Source organism: Ornithodoros turicata, chromosome 8, assembly GCF_037126465.1.
Source record: "Ornithodoros turicata isolate Travis chromosome 8, ASM3712646v1, whole genome shotgun sequence".
NCBI lineage: Eukaryota > Metazoa > Arthropoda > Arachnida > Ixodida > Argasidae > Ornithodoros > Ornithodoros turicata.
Genome location: NC_088208.1, coordinates 28,691,666 through 28,709,023, shown reverse-complemented (window position 1 = coordinate 28,709,023; position 17,358 = coordinate 28,691,666). Strand labels below are relative to the sequence as shown.

At 46.9% G+C, this 17,358-nt stretch overlaps 2 protein-coding genes across 7 annotated transcripts in view; one reads left to right on the top strand and one right to left on the bottom strand.

Moving 5' to 3' along the window:
* The window catches only part of LOC135366875 (uncharacterized), a 147,308-nt gene that overhangs the window by 63,733 nt on the left and 66,217 nt on the right, over window positions 1-17,358 (bottom strand). The window lies entirely within an intron of this gene.
* Window positions 6,333-16,892, top strand: LOC135366870 (endochitinase-like). Of its 2 annotated transcripts, XM_064599826.1 has the most exons (12): window positions 6,333-6,586; window positions 6,634-6,676; window positions 7,560-7,629; window positions 7,831-7,873; window positions 8,108-8,427; window positions 8,578-8,778; window positions 9,634-9,896; window positions 11,025-11,128; window positions 12,353-12,476; window positions 12,544-12,732; window positions 16,209-16,331; window positions 16,493-16,892. In XM_064599826.1, the coding sequence occupies exons 3-12, from the start codon at window positions 7,575-7,577 to the stop codon at window positions 16,625-16,627; spliced, it is 1,557 nt and encodes a 518-aa protein (XP_064455896.1). In that variant the 5' UTR covers window positions 6,333-6,586; window positions 6,634-6,676; window positions 7,560-7,574; the 3' UTR covers window positions 16,628-16,892. The 2 variants fall into 2 exon arrangements, with proteins under 2 accessions (XP_064455896.1, XP_064455895.1); XM_064599825.1 differs by having other exon boundaries at window positions 7,831-8,427.

Sequence of the window (17,358 nt, the reverse complement as noted above, 5' to 3'; positions counted from 1 at the left end):
TGACGAAGCCTAGGTCTCGGGATCTTGACGTTGAGGTGCAGCTGGTTGCAGCATTACAGCAGCTCTTTTGAGGTTCCGTATTTCTGCTTCTAGTCAGGGTTTCTGACTGGCATGCTTCGAGGACGACGAGGATCAACCAGCTCCGGCAGCACAGGTATAGTCGTTGTAGAAACGCTCGAGGTAGTCACACATTCTATGGTTCCAGAAGTCGTCGTCCCTCAGAATTCTTTCGAGACAAGTGTTGTTACTGCCGGTTCAAAATACAAAGAGGTATAACCTCTGGCAGGCTGTGTGAAGCTCACCCTGAAACCGGTACCAGTAGGCATGGTTGTGCTGTGGGCGCACAGCCTCAAGAGCGGTCATACCGTGCAGATGATCATGCAAACGAAGGACATTTGACTTCTATATACTAGGCCATCGTCTCCAATCAGCCCATCTGGACTGGCTGCGAAGGAAGCTGTGTACCTTGTCAACGAAAAGGCCGCACAGAGTCGCAGTAACTCCTTCATGTCGTGCGATGTCAGAAATGGCAATGGGTTCATACACTCTCCCATGTCTTAACGAAGCACCACCAATGTCTTTGTACAAAATACCCTCGATTATACTTGCACGGCTTATAGATGAAAGCATCCTGCATACCACGCCAAAGAAGGATGCAGTCAGGCACTTTCTCCTTTCCTGTATCCGCCGGAGGCGCAATGCCTGTCGTACTGTGTCTTCCCGAAGCGGTGCGAGTTCCTCCTGAGTGAGGTCAAGGGCTTTCTTGTACTCCACACATGCGGCCTCGAAGGACTTCGGTTCCATGTCTGGCCTTTGTTCGTTTTCTTCATAGTCTGCCTCTGTGTCCTCCAAATGATGAGATGCAATTTTATGACAGTCCTTCTACTTTTCGCGAGACGAATGCCAGGCGCCGTTCAACTTTCCCAACTCCTGCGTGCTACGGCATTTTTGTGGTTGTACGGCGTATTTACCTGGGCTGGTAAGGTAAGGGCACTTTGTGCAGCACATGGTGGACTTTCTCGGGTGAAGTTACGGAGATAGCAGCTACAAACGCGCGTGTTTCATTTAAACGTCGTTGACAGAAGTTTGTATGTTTGCCTCCAACAAACTTGGTTAGAATAGAGTTGTGCGAGCGCAGATGGAGCAGACGGCGAGATACAGGACTTTTTTTGTGCGGAAGTCCACAGCTACGTCCCGCAAAAACAAGAAAAAACATTAATTAGCTTTGCACGGCAGCACTACACCGCAAAATAGCTTGCCACGCCCGAAAGAGAATCGTATTTCGTCTTGTAGGATCGCTTAGCCCAAGCTCCATCAGCAACGACTGGAACGGGCGGGCATCCATCCTCGTCAATGTCGCCTTGCTAGCGCGGAATAGTTGCCGCTTCGTTTGCAGCTTCTGCCATGCTGCCTTTTTAATGCCATTTGGCTTTGGTGCTTAGCAAATGTTCCCTTTGCCATGTACGGCATGTTGAGAGCCGCGCAAACCTCCGCTAAAGCGGCATATCCAGCACCAGATGGAGAGGACACCAGAAACAGCCGCAGAATTCGGTTTCAACAAACCTCTTTAGCGACACATCGTGCATTTTACCGTGATTTTGCTCCGCAATCCAATTCGGGGTTCTCAAGCTATCTCCATGTGCGCAAGCGAGCAGCTGAACGGATTGTGGACTGCAAGGACTTTGAGCTTGTTCAGCAGGCGCATAAAATTAACCATTCTTCTTCCTTCTATGGCATATGGTCTACTCCCAGACGTTTCCACCTGCATGCCTTGGACAGCACCACTACAATTGTCTCCCGACTCCAATACCGACGCTTGTTGGTCCTGCGATATTGCCACACCCCTCTTCTTCTTGAGTGAATGAGTAAAAGGAAGAAAGACATGGAGACATTGGCACCAGAGAGAGCCGATTGAGAGCCTTCTGCTTGCTCCTCTTCCGCTTACCGTAGGTCTCTCGCTTCCACAAGCCACAAACCAGACGCATGAAATGAAGAACACCCAGCTATGGCGCGCAAGGTTAGATAAGGCGCTGCTGCTGCTATCACGTGTCACACAACCAGGGACTGGAATTTTGTATTTTTTTATGAAGTAAATTCTTCCACCAGCGAAGAGGTGGCGCCACCACGCACACGTCTTGATGCCCAAACTTTAGTGAGCTAACCATACATACAAAAGCACATAAAACGACAACGCTTCATCGTAGACACACTCTACTTGGCCTTATTGAAACGAGGTATATTTTGCTGGGGCTTAATGACGCCAATTTTATTCTGGGCCTCGCTTGCTTTTTAAATGATCAGCAAATTTGAAGGAAGACAAATTGCACTTCTTGGCACCCTAACAAAATGTCTAACATACAAAATGGAAAATCTAGCCTCATTAACGCGCTAGAACTCATCGAATTCTATCATCCAAGACCAATTCCATCAAGATCGTGTAATCCCTTGTGGCGCTATGCCAGTTCCAAAATGCATGGGAGATCCCACAGAGGCAACAAGGGTGTTACGCCACTTTAATCCTCAAGTAGGCTCGCACGCAAAGTCAATGCGACACCAACACAACCTTGTCCACGTGCCTTCGTGGCACCATCAGAGCCCGCACGCATCCCCCATCCGCGATCATCTGTGCAAACGAAACCCATAAACAAACGCCAGCGAGTCAGGCATTCAACTAGCATTCGTGTAATAGTTGTATTACTACACTCCGAATAAAGATCTCGTATTCAGATGCTTCCGTCCAGTCACATTTATGCTTGGGAAAAAGTATCCTGTGAAAGAACAGACATACACAGGAGTACACGAAATATACTTTAATGAAAGACATATATGCACATATGCCGCGTTAGGCCGGGTTGACAATCGACCCTTCGGAGTGCAGAAGGTGCTGGGCCCATGGCCAACGAGCACTCGACTGCCAGCTTTGCGAGCCGTTACACAGTTTTTAAGGGACACCAAGCTGTTAGACGGGCTGTCTGTGGCGTTCGTCGCCGCTTCGCGACATCTCCAGTGTGTGTGGGTGGATGTGTCTGGCATTCCTTTCCTTAGGTGATCTGGGGTAGCCGGCCCTCGCGATAAGGGCTACAATCCCCATTTTTTTCTTTCAATCATCATCATCATCATATGCACATAAAGAGCGAGTAGAAAGCAGGTGAGCTGGTGATATCTGATCTCCATAATGAACCCTGAGACTGGTAATAACCTTTCAGCGTATGTGTTTGAAACCCGTGTTTGTGTGTTTCTAGCCCACTCTCAGTGTTCGTTGTGGAGATCACATATTCACAGTTGGCGGAGGAGCACGTGTGCCATTAAACAAAAAACAAAAAAACATGTAATCATTATTGGAAACGAACACACATACAGGAAGACTCAGCGACTGTTACAGGCCCGCATTAAATAATCTTAACAATTTCATCGACAAATTCATACTTACAGTGCTTAGGTGAAACTGGTGACTTTGACAATTAAAGAGAAACATGTCATTATTTAGAACAGAAGACAATGATTGTACTAGGATAGAATCGAAGCGAGCAAATCATATTTTACACCTGCTATCATAATGTACGTACCACTGATCCCGTCACACAGAGACAACTAACATACAGAACACGTTGGTCCAGCCAGAGGAAAAAGAAATCAATGAAAGAAGAGATTCTTAACCAATACAGTGACAATCCTTCACAACAACAACAACAATAAATGAAGAAGTAGTGACGATGACATGGGATGTTTCCCCGTGGTAGCCACAGGATCCTCAATCCTTCACAGCACAAACATATACAAACAGCAACGCTGTAGATACCGCAGAAACGCCTCTCCTCTTTTTTTAATACTACAAACAAACAAACAACAAACCTCTCCCGAAGAAGTAGTGCGAACAGTATTCAATCTTTTGTATCAAATCTACTTGGCTTCACGTTTTTTAGATGAGTCTGCATAACCAACACTAACTAGTACGTCATAAACAAGAACGGCATGGACGAGCCGCTTGCGGGCTCCGAGGTCTGCGCTGCGGCAGATGCCACCAAAGCGCCCAGCATCCTTATATGGCAAGGTGAGCATTCAGCTGAGAGAGCAGTGCATCCGGCTCGCCGGGAGGAGGACAGCTTCACTGAGCTCTTGGTGGACATTGAATTGGATTTAAATACTACTACGGAGGTCTACTAGGTCTACTATAGTAGCGGCGACTCTGGAGTTGATGATGCTGGTGAAGGCGGTCTTTTTCAAGTTTTGACGCGCCGAAGAAACAGAAGAACCGGCATTCCCGTGGACGTTCTGATCAGTTTACCTCAACCGTTAAAGGACAGCCAAGGAGACGCGGGAGAAGATTACACGTCATCGTATAACCGGAGATGGCGATCTGATAACTCCAGTTGCCTCTGAGGGAACCGCAAACAGTCTGCTTCTCATAAGATCCGTGACAGGTGTGGCTGTCGAAGTGTGTGTAGCGACCGCCTAGCTTCAGAAAATGGGAAGAATAACTGAGGTTCCAACGTGGTACACGGAAGATCAGCTGCTAGAGTATCCCACTTCCTTGCGGAGTAACAGTATGGTGAAGAGGGAAGTCGCTTTTTCTCGACAGGAGGACGGCCCCCCCCCCCACGCCTTACGTCAAACAGAGCGTCATACTTACCTTTCGAGTGGGTCAACATCTACCTCGGAAGATAAAGCTTGGTTTCAACTTCCACCCAGTGACAGACTACGTTCCCCCACCGTTACGTTGCTTTAAATGTCAACGTTTTGGACATATGGCGAAGGACTGCAGGGGGAACCAGAGGTGCAAAATTTGTTTCGGGGGCTCATGACTTCAGCACGTCGTGAGCCGTGGTGTGCGAATTGTGGAGGTTAGCACGTGGCGTCCTATAAGGGCGTGTAAAACTGCCGGGTCGGCTGCAGCAGCCCATCTACGCATGGTCATTGAAGGGGGAGAACGCATTAGACCATCTGCGAGGCCTAATTCAGATTTTGTCAAGCTAGCGGCCGAGCATCCCTGTTCACCGCTAAGGCGCACCGACCAACCGATTAGTATAGGGCATCATATGCAGATACTGCACTGTTAAAGCAGAACTTCACCACATAGCACGCTCTGAGCCAACCACCATTCCGAATGATAGCGTTGCGTGTCCTGATTTGCTGAAAATGGAAGGCGGCGCCTCTCTGGGACGCATTATGCATGTCCCAAATAGGCGCCTCCCCCTGTTCTCAGCAAACCAGGACACAGAATGATATCATTCGGAATAGCTAGTGGTTGGCTAGGAACGTGCTATGCGGTGAAGTTCTGTTTTAACAGTGTGGCTCGGGCTGTGTGGTGATATCCCGTCTCCTCAGATGCTGTTGGTAAATATCGGCGGTGGTGGTGATGAAAGCAGCTCGTCGAGGTCGGCCACGCTTTAAGCGGGCAACGTCACGGCTAAAGGTAAATAACGGCACAGTTCCTTGTTCCTTGTGAAGTCCCAGGACGCAGCCCCGCCATACAACACGCTGCAACACCGGGGCAGGCGGATCCCTCTTCAAGAGCCGACAAATCAACCAACCATTCGACGTCGTTTTTGTTTCTCACAAAGTTGATGGGCTTGATTGTGACGAACGCCTCACGATGCCGGAAGAAAGCGAAGGTATTTCACTCTACGGTGTACAACGACTTCTACTAAGAAGTTGAGCAATATTAATATCCGAAATGTAGAAGGTACTTGGGAGCTCGTTACAAGTTAAGTTACTGAGAAAAAACACGGAACTAAGTTACCAACGAGGAACGGAACACTATCTAGTTTGTGATTATTTCAGATTTTGGTGTCACGATGGATATCACAAATGGTGCCACAATAATAAATATCACAATTTTCACATCGTGAAAATTACGCTTTAAATATTTGAAAGAAAGAAAAAAAAACAACGAAGCCAATCTTCAGCGTTTATTTATTTAAACTTTCGTCAGGCGAGCACAAAGCAGGCATCGGAATTTATCGTTCTAGGAGTTTGGCCTCGTTATTTGTGGACGAGAATTGAAGAAAAAGAAACAAACTTCGAACTTGCCTTCCAACTGAACTCGTAACTTAACTTTTGGAACTTAAGTTACAAAATTACCTAAAACAGGAACAAGCTCCTCAAGAATTTCACGGCAACAAGTTGAGTTGCAAGTTACCAATAAATAGCTGCGTTACAGTTTAGAGTTACCTGCAGCAAATTCCTCCCCCCCCCCCTCTTAACACCTCATTAACATAAAGCCCATGCTTGCTCCGCCCCACGGGGCGTTTCTTTCCACTGCAATGAGATATCGTGGAAAGGAAAAGGACCCCCCCTCACCAAGTGATATCAGGGACGTTTTGAATGGCACGAAAAACGGCGCAGTTTTACCTAACCCAAGTACAGCTAATATCTGCGACCTAAGGCTTTCTTCTGATCTTTGCAGTCATAGTTATCCGAATTTCCAACTGGCACTCAATATATTGGAGTTGATCCACACGAACGAGGAATCCCAACGTAAAATTCAAGGTCGGACGAACTCGCACGTGTCAAACCTCGCAATCTGTTGCGCAAGAGAAAAGAAACCGACACAACTTCCTGGTTCAACGGAGTGGCTCCCGACAAGGTAAAAGAGAAATTCCGCTCGTTAGATGTATAAATGCTTTTTTTCAGCGGATGCGACTGTGCCATTCACTCTCACGCCACACTTCAGTTTGTAAGTATAGAACCACACGACGTTGTCCCTCTTTTAAAGTGTGCAAGTACTAGAATGTTGATGTTTTTGTGGGTAAAATTTTCTTGAGTATGAACAGAAGATAAGAGAAACGGAGGGACGAACTCAAAGCAGCAAAATGAAACATTTGTTCCATAAGAAACACTCTATAGGTATGGACAAGAAGATTTACCAAAGAAGACGCCAGATTGACCGATGGCTGACTATACTATAAAGTTATGGATTGTTTCGCAGGCTTCTAAAAGGACACCGTATAGCCAGCTTCGTATTAGTCAGCCGTCGGTCATTCTGGAGCCTTCTTTGGTGAAACTCTTTCTCTTGTGGAACAAATGTCAAATTTTGCTGATATGAGTTCGTCCCTTCTCCTTCTGCGCAAGAACATGTTACCTACAGGTTCATCTCACCAGCTTTACTTTTACTCTTACTTCTTTGCTCAATTGTTAAAGTTTCTTTGTTTCTCTTTTGCTTTCTAACATGATGCTGGGAATCGGACATGAATGCATGTGCTCTGAAATAGGCTTAAGTGTGTCTCCTTATTTCAAACCTAACTTTTGGAATATCGAAATCAATATTAATCGTGCAAACTAACGTTGCCAGACACTGATATACGCGGCTGTATTTGCAAACTACATCATACTTGGAGTCTGAGTCTGGGCAAAGAAAACAACCACAAACGAGACTCAAGCCAGCAACTGATTGCCGGTTTGAGTCTCGTGTGTGGTGTTTGCTTTGCCCCGTTGTTCCTCGTCTGTGTGGTTGTTTGCTCAGATTCGGGCTTCAAGTATGATGAAGTTCGTCCTCCAGCTAGCTTGCGTGCATGCCATCTGTATTGCAATGGGATCATTCCTCACACGTTCTATCGCAGCAATGCTCCAGAGCCATGGGGCCATTCTACGCCTTGATGTGTGCCCAATTAGTACAGCCGTTACTAGCAGGTAAGGCGGCCACTTGTCAACATGAACATATTCCGCGTTTATTCCAAACCTTATTGTACTGTAGTGCATCGAGAGTACGTTTCCCTTTCGTAATCTCTTCTGGAAACAAGGAAAACGCAAGTTCCAAAAAATATGTTGATGTTGATGAAAAAATAATAATATTAAGGAGAGATTTTCAGAAAAGAGTTCTTCTTTCGACAGGATTTGCGCTGCCAGATCCAGGGTTGCCTATATTTCCAGACAGGTACGGCCCGGAGGTTCGGCATCCCGTACGCAATCCAAGCATGTTCATGCCACCGTATAGACCAACGTTTAGGCCGCCTTATTGGCCGCCTTTTAGGCCGCCTCTTAAGTCTCCTTTTAAGCCGCCTTTTAGGCCGCAATTCAGGCCACAATTCAGGCCGCCGTTCATGCAACACCGGCCTTGCCGGCCTTTTTGGAACACGTTTTACGATGACACCTTCAAACCCCCCCTCAGATTTTCATTTCAAGATACGGCTAGTACCAGACGACCGAACCGACCTCCGGGATATCCCATTGTGAATGCACCCACCGAAAGTTCCACTGTTTCAACTACCACGACTACACCAAGCGTCCCAGTCACACAGCCAGCCACGACTACACCAAGCGTCCCAGTAACAGAGCCTGTCACGACTACGTCAAGTGTCCCAGTCACAGAACCAACCACGACTACGTCAAGTGTCCCAGTTACAGAACCAACCACGACTACATCAACTGACCCAGTTGCAGAGACAACCACGGCTTCCGAACCAGTAGAACCTGAAGAAACAACAATCGGTGAGCAAATTTGTTTGCACCTTGTGCATCTACCGGACGTATATTTGGCAACGTGTCGAGACTGCTTACCCGATGCAGTGTCTCGACCAGCAGTTTCGCGTCTAATACAAATTGCATACGGTGCGGAACAACTTAGGACTTTTGTTTCAGAGAATGCGTTCATAAGCAGCGGTGGAATGCCTATCGTCTGTTACTACGACGGATGGGCTCCGACGAGGAAGAGTCCAATGAACTACAACATCGAAGACATTCCGGGTGATATGTGCACGCACGTCAACCTGGCGTACGTCGGGATTGACCAGGATAAGTCGGACATAAAATCGCTAATCCCAGCCTACAAGGATAACCCAGGTAAGTCCAGTGCACGACAAAACCAGTGATGACGCTACCGAATGGACCATTAACAATACGCCCCCTACCGTGTTTTTCTTCTGATTGCGATGGTAACTTAATTACCTTTTGAAGTAATTTGTAAACGACTTAAAGCTATTCTTTTGGAATTACATTGCGTGCGATTGATGATTCAATCTCGTTTTATATATTTCATCGTTTTTACGGTGTCCGGAATTTTTTTACTCGTATATTTGTTATAAATTGAGGAAGGCCCTGTTTTTACAATTTGATTGTGACATATCAGAGGCATTCACCAAATTTATGTGATGGCTTTGTAGTAGGAATAGGCCAACCGAATCCGCGAATCCTCGAATCCTAGCTAGGGATTCAAGATTCGGGAATCCGAATCCCACTGCCAAAAAAGGTGAATCGAATCTTCCGAATCCCCCAGCCACGTTTCTTTGTTTCTTTTTAAAATTGTCGCCTCCCGGAATCCGCCGAAAGCCTGATTGTCCACGTCTCTACGCCGCTCAGAGGGATAGGTGCTTCGTGGCGCTAACACAGAATAAGAAAAACACACGGCAGACAAAACACAAGACGTGGACAGATTGAGAAAGTACAGCAGGAAGGACGGGGCGAGAGGGGGGTTAGTATGCGTCCTGGGCGGACTTCAAGGGGAACTGTGACGACATTCTCCTGTAAGGTCTGCAGGAAAACCCCAGAGAGCGGGCGAATTCGAACCCGCATCACCTCCTGGGCTCGACTTGGAATGCGGTCACCCTCACCAGTACGCCACGGGAGCGGGTGATCGGAAATGGTCCTTGCACTTTGCGTAAAGCTAGTCACCATAATCGTCACCCTGCTTATTTCCAGGGCTCTACAAGGAATTCACCGCCTTGAAAAACAAGTTTCTCATCCTGGAGACCATGATTTCCATCGGCGGATGGAACCATGGAGGGAGACCTTTTTCGTTCGTGGCCGCCGATGCCAGTCGCAGGCAGACATTCGCCGACAATGTCCTCAAGTTTCTCCAGGAGAACAATCTAAACGGCGTCGACCTTGACTGGCGTTTCCCGGTCAGAGATTCTCGTGGAGGAGATCCAGATGACGAGGAAAACTATGTCCATCTACTTAGGGTGAGCAGACAGGTGCTTCCGTAGTAAGCAGGTTCTTTCAGTTTATTTGGTTACCTACAGGTGTAAAGGACGAAAAGAAAGAAAAAAAAAACTGCAGTTGACCGACAGTGCTTTTCCTGTGCCTCTCGTTTTCAGTGCTTGTGCGGTCTCATACTGCGCCAATGTCGTGAGCTATGTTCGCGTTGTGAGAGCAGGGTCGTTCAACGCACAAGAATGCGTACACGTAAGGTAGCCACCTGTCCGGATTTCACCCGAACAGTTCGGTGTCCGGGCGAAGGTTTAGTCTGGCCCTAAAATGCTAGAACATTTGTGAAGTCGAGAGTAAAAACCTTACGATTTGAGGTTTTCCTTTTCGTCATCCCCCCAACGATTGAGACATAGCTAAAATGAGCAATCAAAGCTACGTTGACCCATATGAAGATACTGTAGACAACCTCTCATGTAGAACCTATACAAGGCAACCTCTTGCGTGGAATTTTCGGCGTTATTATCAGTGATGAGCACGGCACTATAGTTTCAGAATCAGCTGCGACAGATGCGATAGTATCTTTAAGTCGTGTGTGCTTGTGATGCCTGCAGGAAGTGACGTACTGCACGCAAAGCTGAAGCCTGAACCTCTTCTCTGAGGCTGCCTTGCTCGCTCTTCTTTCAGCCACCTTCATTTTGAAGTGCGACTCGCTGCTCTCGCCTCGAGATTTGTATCTGAGCGAACCCGAAGGTTGGGCTTTGTGGCACCATTGCAACTGTGCAGCAAGATTTCGCCTCGTCGTGAACGAAGCGGAGAGACATGCATATTGATCGGTTACTTCTCCTTTGTGCACCAGGTCCGTACAGTGTAAGCACGCTTCCCAGGAGACCGTCTCGGACGGACAATTTTTTTCTCTTTTTTTTTTTTTTGTCTGAATCCATTCCCCGTTCGTATAATCCGATTTGCACTAGTGTCTCGATGGAATCTCTGGCTGGCTATGCATGCATGAATTGGCTAGTAAAGTTTCCTTTTATATCTGCATATACCCTGCGAACGTCTGACAGGGTGGCATGACGTCACACTGGTGGCATGACGTCACACGAGTTGAAGCAAGTAATGTGACTCAGACCACTGTACCTTGATGTGCTTCTCACTCGCAGGTTTTTCACAATACTCTTCGTACCAAGGGGTACACGGTTACAGCAACTGTGCCGATTTCTCCTTACTACCTCGATGACGGTTACGACATTGGGGAAATGGTGAAGTACGTCTGTTACATTCTTACGTCGGACTAATTTCATGAGCCATACGGGGTTGTTCATGACAAAGTACAGGACTTCTTCCAATTCGTAGAAACTGCCACAAGAACGGCAGAAGCCAAAATTTGCAATGATGTAACGTGAATGGTGACGTGTGGAGCGTGCCTAAAAATCGTGTCAAGAATTTCCAGCTTCCTTTCCGTTAAGTTATGAAAAATGAAAAGGCGCTCTTTCCTATACCTTGTTAATACCATATCACTTACACACATACGAGGAGCCAAAACAATGACGAGGCAGTACCTCATAGCTAGTAATAGCCTTTCTGGCCATCTTCCCCGGCAGTCGGGCAGTGGTGATGCTTTGAAGGTAATTCGAAAGGGCATGTTTGCTTGAACTGTAATGACATAAGTGTATGTTATGCTCCGAAATCGTTGCAACAAAGCAAACTAAACTTCGTACTACGCGAAAAAAGAAGAAAAAGACAAAGCAAAACCGCATACACACGACGGTTACCAGGTGGAGAGGGTCATCGAAAATCATAGGTGGTCAGCGTTTTTTAATGTCCGCGATTTATCCACAAAGAACTGGACCAATTTTCTTAAAACCAAGCCAACCAAACAATATCAAAATTTAGAGCATAACGCTTTCCATAACATACAGTCAGCCCCAAAGCACTCTTTCCGTTCATTTTGTCACCATTACGCACAAGGGCGCATTCCAGGATATGTCTGAGGGGCGGTTCAGCCTTGGAAAGCATGCTAGTTACACGGTCTGGAATAAATTAAACACTATGTGAAGACAGAAATTGAGATGGGAGTCAGGACAGGGTCCGACCCCCTGTTCTGCCCCGCCCTGTACACTCTAAGTAAAAAGGGTGTGAAAAGGTGGAAACTTCTATAGTTACCGCCTAGGTCAAAGTAGCGTCTGATAAAGGGTGTAAAAGGGTGGTAAAAGCTATTATCATATATCCATATTACTACAAAAAGGGCGTTCGTCCCCATCGCTCACCGAATCATAAGCGGTAACCCTGTCATTCGTACGTAGCAGGTAGAACTTTGCAACCTTTTAGGCGACAACTATTACCTCTTAAAAGGTGTAACTGCTCCACCACTCCCCTTTATTTCCTAAGAGTGTAGATCCGCGCCTCATTACATGCGCCATACTTTATTTTTGGATACACCGAACACACTCAACGCGTATATGCATATATTTTCTCCCGATTTTTCCAGGTATATCGACTGGTTCAACGTGCTTTCATTTGACCTCAGAGGCAGATGGGACGGAAAAGCAGACGTCCACAGCCCACTGCGCAGAAGATCAATTGACCCCAATGGTTATGACACGTTAAATGTGGTGAGTGTTGCGAGGTGGAAATTGTAATAACAGCGCTGCTCTAACGCCCTTCGTTGATTAACCTTAGGAAGATGGACTCAAATGGCTAGAAAAGCTCGGTGCCCCGAGGGAGAAACTCGTTGTGGGCATCCCTTTCTATGGACGGAGCTATGTGCTCGCCAATGCGAGCAATCATGCATTGGGAGCTCAATGCACTCAGGCCCCAGCAATTCGGGGACCTTTTCTCGGCAGCGATGAAATTCAGACCTACTACGAGGTAAATATATCGACATACCGTCTAATTAACAATACGAAAGTGTACTCGGAGTGTAGCACAAAGCATATTGAGAAGGCAGCCCATGCAATAACTTTAAGCAGGGCGTGGAATACGAAGACAGTTGAGAACTCCGCCGTTATACGCACTCTATCTTGGACATTTTAGGGACTATGCTTTCAGAGATTACTTTTTTTCTTTTTTTAGTGTGTAGTTTTATTACACGGTGTTAAATGTATGTACGATAGAAAGTTTCAGGGAATCGCGAGCGTATACTACTCCGATTTCGACTTGCCCCATCGCTGTCAGAAAATCACAGCGCAGCGTGCCGAGTAGTATAGTCTGGTGCGCTATATGAGCCAATAATTCGTTATGCGTGAAAGGAAGGTCCATTCCGAATCCATCTCGTGAATCAAATCGAATTGGCCGCCTCGGCATGTACGACAACTGCTTTGGGAAGTCAGACGAGCACATCACGAAGAACGCCTATTTATTCCGGCTTCGCGAAATGTGCTCAGTGAAAATTGGTTCGATGACTTGAAACCAGGGTTGCAGAATGGGGTCTCCCATTCCGTTCCAATTCAAATTCCATTCCAAGGAATGAAGATTTGTGATAATTCCATTCCTTTCAATTCCTCGGAATGAAAAGGTATGGCAGTTCCAACTGCTGGAATGGCTTTGCAACCCAATTCCATTCTGTTAATTCCCTCAATAAAAGAAAAGGACCGGTAACTATACTGGCAAGTAAAGCAGTGCTAGAGGAGATTGGCATTACTAAGCATGGAAAAAGCACAAAGACAAGGTTATTTTACTCTTGACCGTGTGCAGGTGCGGTAAAAAGTGTGCGACGACAGAAACCAGCACATTGAAACCAAAACTGCCACCGGGGCACCCAGACCGTTCCATTCCCATTCCTAGGACAGTTTCTGCCATTCCATTCTTATTCCATTCTGGGCTCTGCTAAATTTGGAATGATTCCGGAATCATTCCAACTCCGGAGTAGCAACTCCACAACCCTGCTTGAAACTGTATATAGCAATTATCGGCTACAGGTGCCACTTGGGCAGTCGAATTCGCACCACGGAGAGATGTCCGTTCCACTAAGACGTCTGTCGTGCGGGCAGCCTTCAGTGATGATTGAAAGCAATGGCCATTCAACGTATCAGGGCCGTTTATACAGAGGGTTTCGACATTAGGAGGAGCTAATCTGAAGCCCATCACGGCTCCAGGACATTTCGGTACAGGACGTTTCGGTACGGACATTTTGATACGTACAGACGTTTCGCCGGGACTGTCCACACGTTGCCGTGTCGAGAAGTACCTCATATCCGTGGTCGTGATGCATTAATGAGATGTTATTGCCACTTCAGAGCCTATGTTCTATATACAGGGTGGTCTACCAACCATGATAGAAATTCATAGTAAAAAAACGTGGGCCCCGGAGAGACATGCGGTCAACGCCTTTTTTCTGCCAATGACTTTTGCCACACGTTGGTAACATTATTAATTTATTTCAATTGATGGAAAGTTAATTTCTTGAATTGAACTCTGAAATTTGCGAAGGCAACCTAACGTTTTCTTTGCGGAAATGGGTTCCCCGTGGTCATATTACTCAGGGGGGGGATCTATTTATTTTCACAGGAAAGGTCAGCCAGAAAGGCAGCACAGCACATAGCACAGCTCAGCATAGCATGGCTCAGTATAGCACATAATCCCATGCATAATGCAATGGCAATTGCCAAAATAAATTCGCCGAAAATCCGTGGAAATGAGCCCTTGGCTCCGCCTCTTTTTTGACGGCTCGTGGTTGGAGCGCAAAGCTGCGAAGAAAGGAGGTTACATTGACACGCCACACGAGGGGGAAAGGTTTACAAGCAGTCGGGTGACCTATTTGTAGATAAGATAGCTCTGATTCCCACACTCACCGCGCGTGTTCGTTTCGTGGGTAAGGCTTGGTCTATTACGAGAGTTCTATGCTATAAACGGCTCTGCATTGAACATGTATGTGGCGCCACCAAGCGTGAAACGAGTCAACTTCTCAAAGAGCACTCGATCCATTGGTCTTTGAGATGCTGACATGTTAGAAGTCATAAGAGGCGCCACGCGCATGCTCAATGGCTGTTGCTTTCAATCACAGGGGTGGCATCCAATGTATTGCTGCATAGACGAAAACGTGCTGGGCGAACGCAATGCATCCTGGACAGGTCCTGGTCGCACGTCACTGCAAACGTCTATGCACACGTGACCTTAAAGGGACTATGAAATTTCCCGAACCCCCATACTTTTTTTCGATGGAAACTGTTCTTCCCGCAGAGAAACTAATATGCCACAAATTTTTCCGGACGAAATCGCTCCACTCTGCGAGGAGCGCGCGCTGGAAATGTCTCTTCCGCGTTCCTCCTCTCCCACGCATATTTCCCTGCCGATGGTGTAACTGTACGGACCGCTCTTCGGTTCCCCGTTACGTCACCGGCGTTGCACAATGGCAAGTAATGCCGCGAGCTCGCGCTGTGGCTGCCGCCGCTGCCGAAATCTGCCGATCGCGCGAAAGCTGCTGTCATGGAGATTTCCACTCCCGATGAACGCATACGCGGGATCCTACGGCGCATGCTCCTGGCGGGATTCCTCGGCTCGGCAACACGTCACGATGACGTGTTGCTGAGCCGGCCGTGGTCGCGTCAAGTTACCCGTTGTGTCTCCGCTCGGCAGCTCGTCACGGCGCGGCGCCAGCTGTCCTCCCTTCGCCGCTCTGTTTAAATTCGCTCCCGAGAAATCTGCTCGCGCGACGAAAGTAAAATTTCGGTTCTAGACTCAGAAAAATGTCTTCTTTCGAACGAAACGAAGAAAAAAATCGTTTCATAGTCCCTTTAAAGATGGCCGCGCCCGTGATCGGCGGCCAAAATGTTTGTAAACAATGCGGCTGCTGTTTCTGCGTGACGTTTTGGATGTCTTTCGACCATGGTAATTATATTTATCCGATAATCTCGCAGTAAAACGCGCCGTTTTGCACATAAGGCCTCGTACTGTTGACGACTTCCAAAGATGTGATGACGACCGCGCGTTAAGACTCACTGAGCTGATGCGATGTACTTAAACTAAGGAGAAATGGGCTGCCATGCTGCGTAAGAAGCTCCGCATACTTTACGCTGGCAAAATAAGTTCATCTCTTGGCTTTAGGACGAAGGAAAATGTGTCGGTAAGCGGCAAAACGACATGTAAACAAAGTCACATGACCTCAAAATGATGACGTTTTCTATGATGTGCGACCAGAACATGGTGGCGGTTTTGCAAAAAGCACCTGCTGGAGGGTACAACAATGGCGGGTTTATGTCATCCCTGTGGTTTCAATGGTAATTGACGACCTGCCTGTGTGACACTGGGGCATAAAACACTCAAGAGGTGCGTTCTGTATCCAGTTGGCAAGACGTACTGGGAAACGGACTCGGGGTGCCTTTCCTGATACCGTGCAATTTTTCCAGATATGCGTAAAGGTTTTAGACGGAACAGTCACAAAGGAGTTTGACAACGAAGGAATGTGTCCCTACGCGTATTACGACGACCAGTGGATTGGGTACGAGGACGAAGAGAGTGTTGGAATTAAGGTGAGTGCGGAATACGAAGCCTGCATCCAGCCCAGTCAGAAATCTGAGCTGGAATCCCAAGTAGATCCACTTCAAAAACAAGTGCATCCCCTTGATATTCGAGCTCAAATTTCTGCCTGCGAGGATAATCGCCTTTCACACGCTTTCGAAATCTCTTGCAGGTGGACTTTATCATAAAGGAGAATTATGCTGGCGTGATGATATTCAATAATGACATGGATGACTTCAGAGGGGTGTGCGGAGTAAAGAATGCCCTACTCAAAGTTGTCTTCGAAAAGGTTGTGGATGCACCGTGATGTGACCAAGACTGCCACGCTTATGACACGGCCATGGTGCCCTATACGTTCGTAATATCGTAATTGCTTGCGCGCGTGTTAGTATGGAGCGCGTAAATCAAACCATCACATTCCAAGACTCGAACATATGCGTTCGTACGTATATGTGCGTTTCTTTTATTTTGTTCAGTCTCCGTCCCTGATACGTTTCCAAGGGGTGAAGCAGCGCATCCCCGTTGGGCATCAGCAGCGCCACTGTTTGTAAATAAATATATGTTTCCTCCTCCTCCTTGAACTCTCCTGAGCGCTCACTTTCGAATGATGAATGCACCGAGCTCGCTTTTCGGCATATCTCGACTATGCGCGTGTCTGTTTACAATGGTGGTCTGGCTTATGTATTTATGATAATAATAGTTATTTATTTCACACTAAGGGTACAGGGTGAGGCAGTCATACGTTATACAGCGTATACGTATAGAAAACGTGAACAATAACATTAAACGAGAAAAGGCTTCTTAATATTTCTATTGGTGAGACAAAAAACAATATCTGGGTTTCTAGAGTGCAGGTCATTTAGTAAACCAAGTGTTTGGCAGGCAACAGACCCAAGTCCATAACACGTCCGAGAGGAAGGAATGTGCCAAGGATACAGTGTTCTGTGGGATATATGTGCTCGCATTCTTCTCCAAAGGAAAAAATGGTGGTGTGTGGATTTTCTACTTTGACCATGTTCCTGTAAAGAAAGCTTGTAA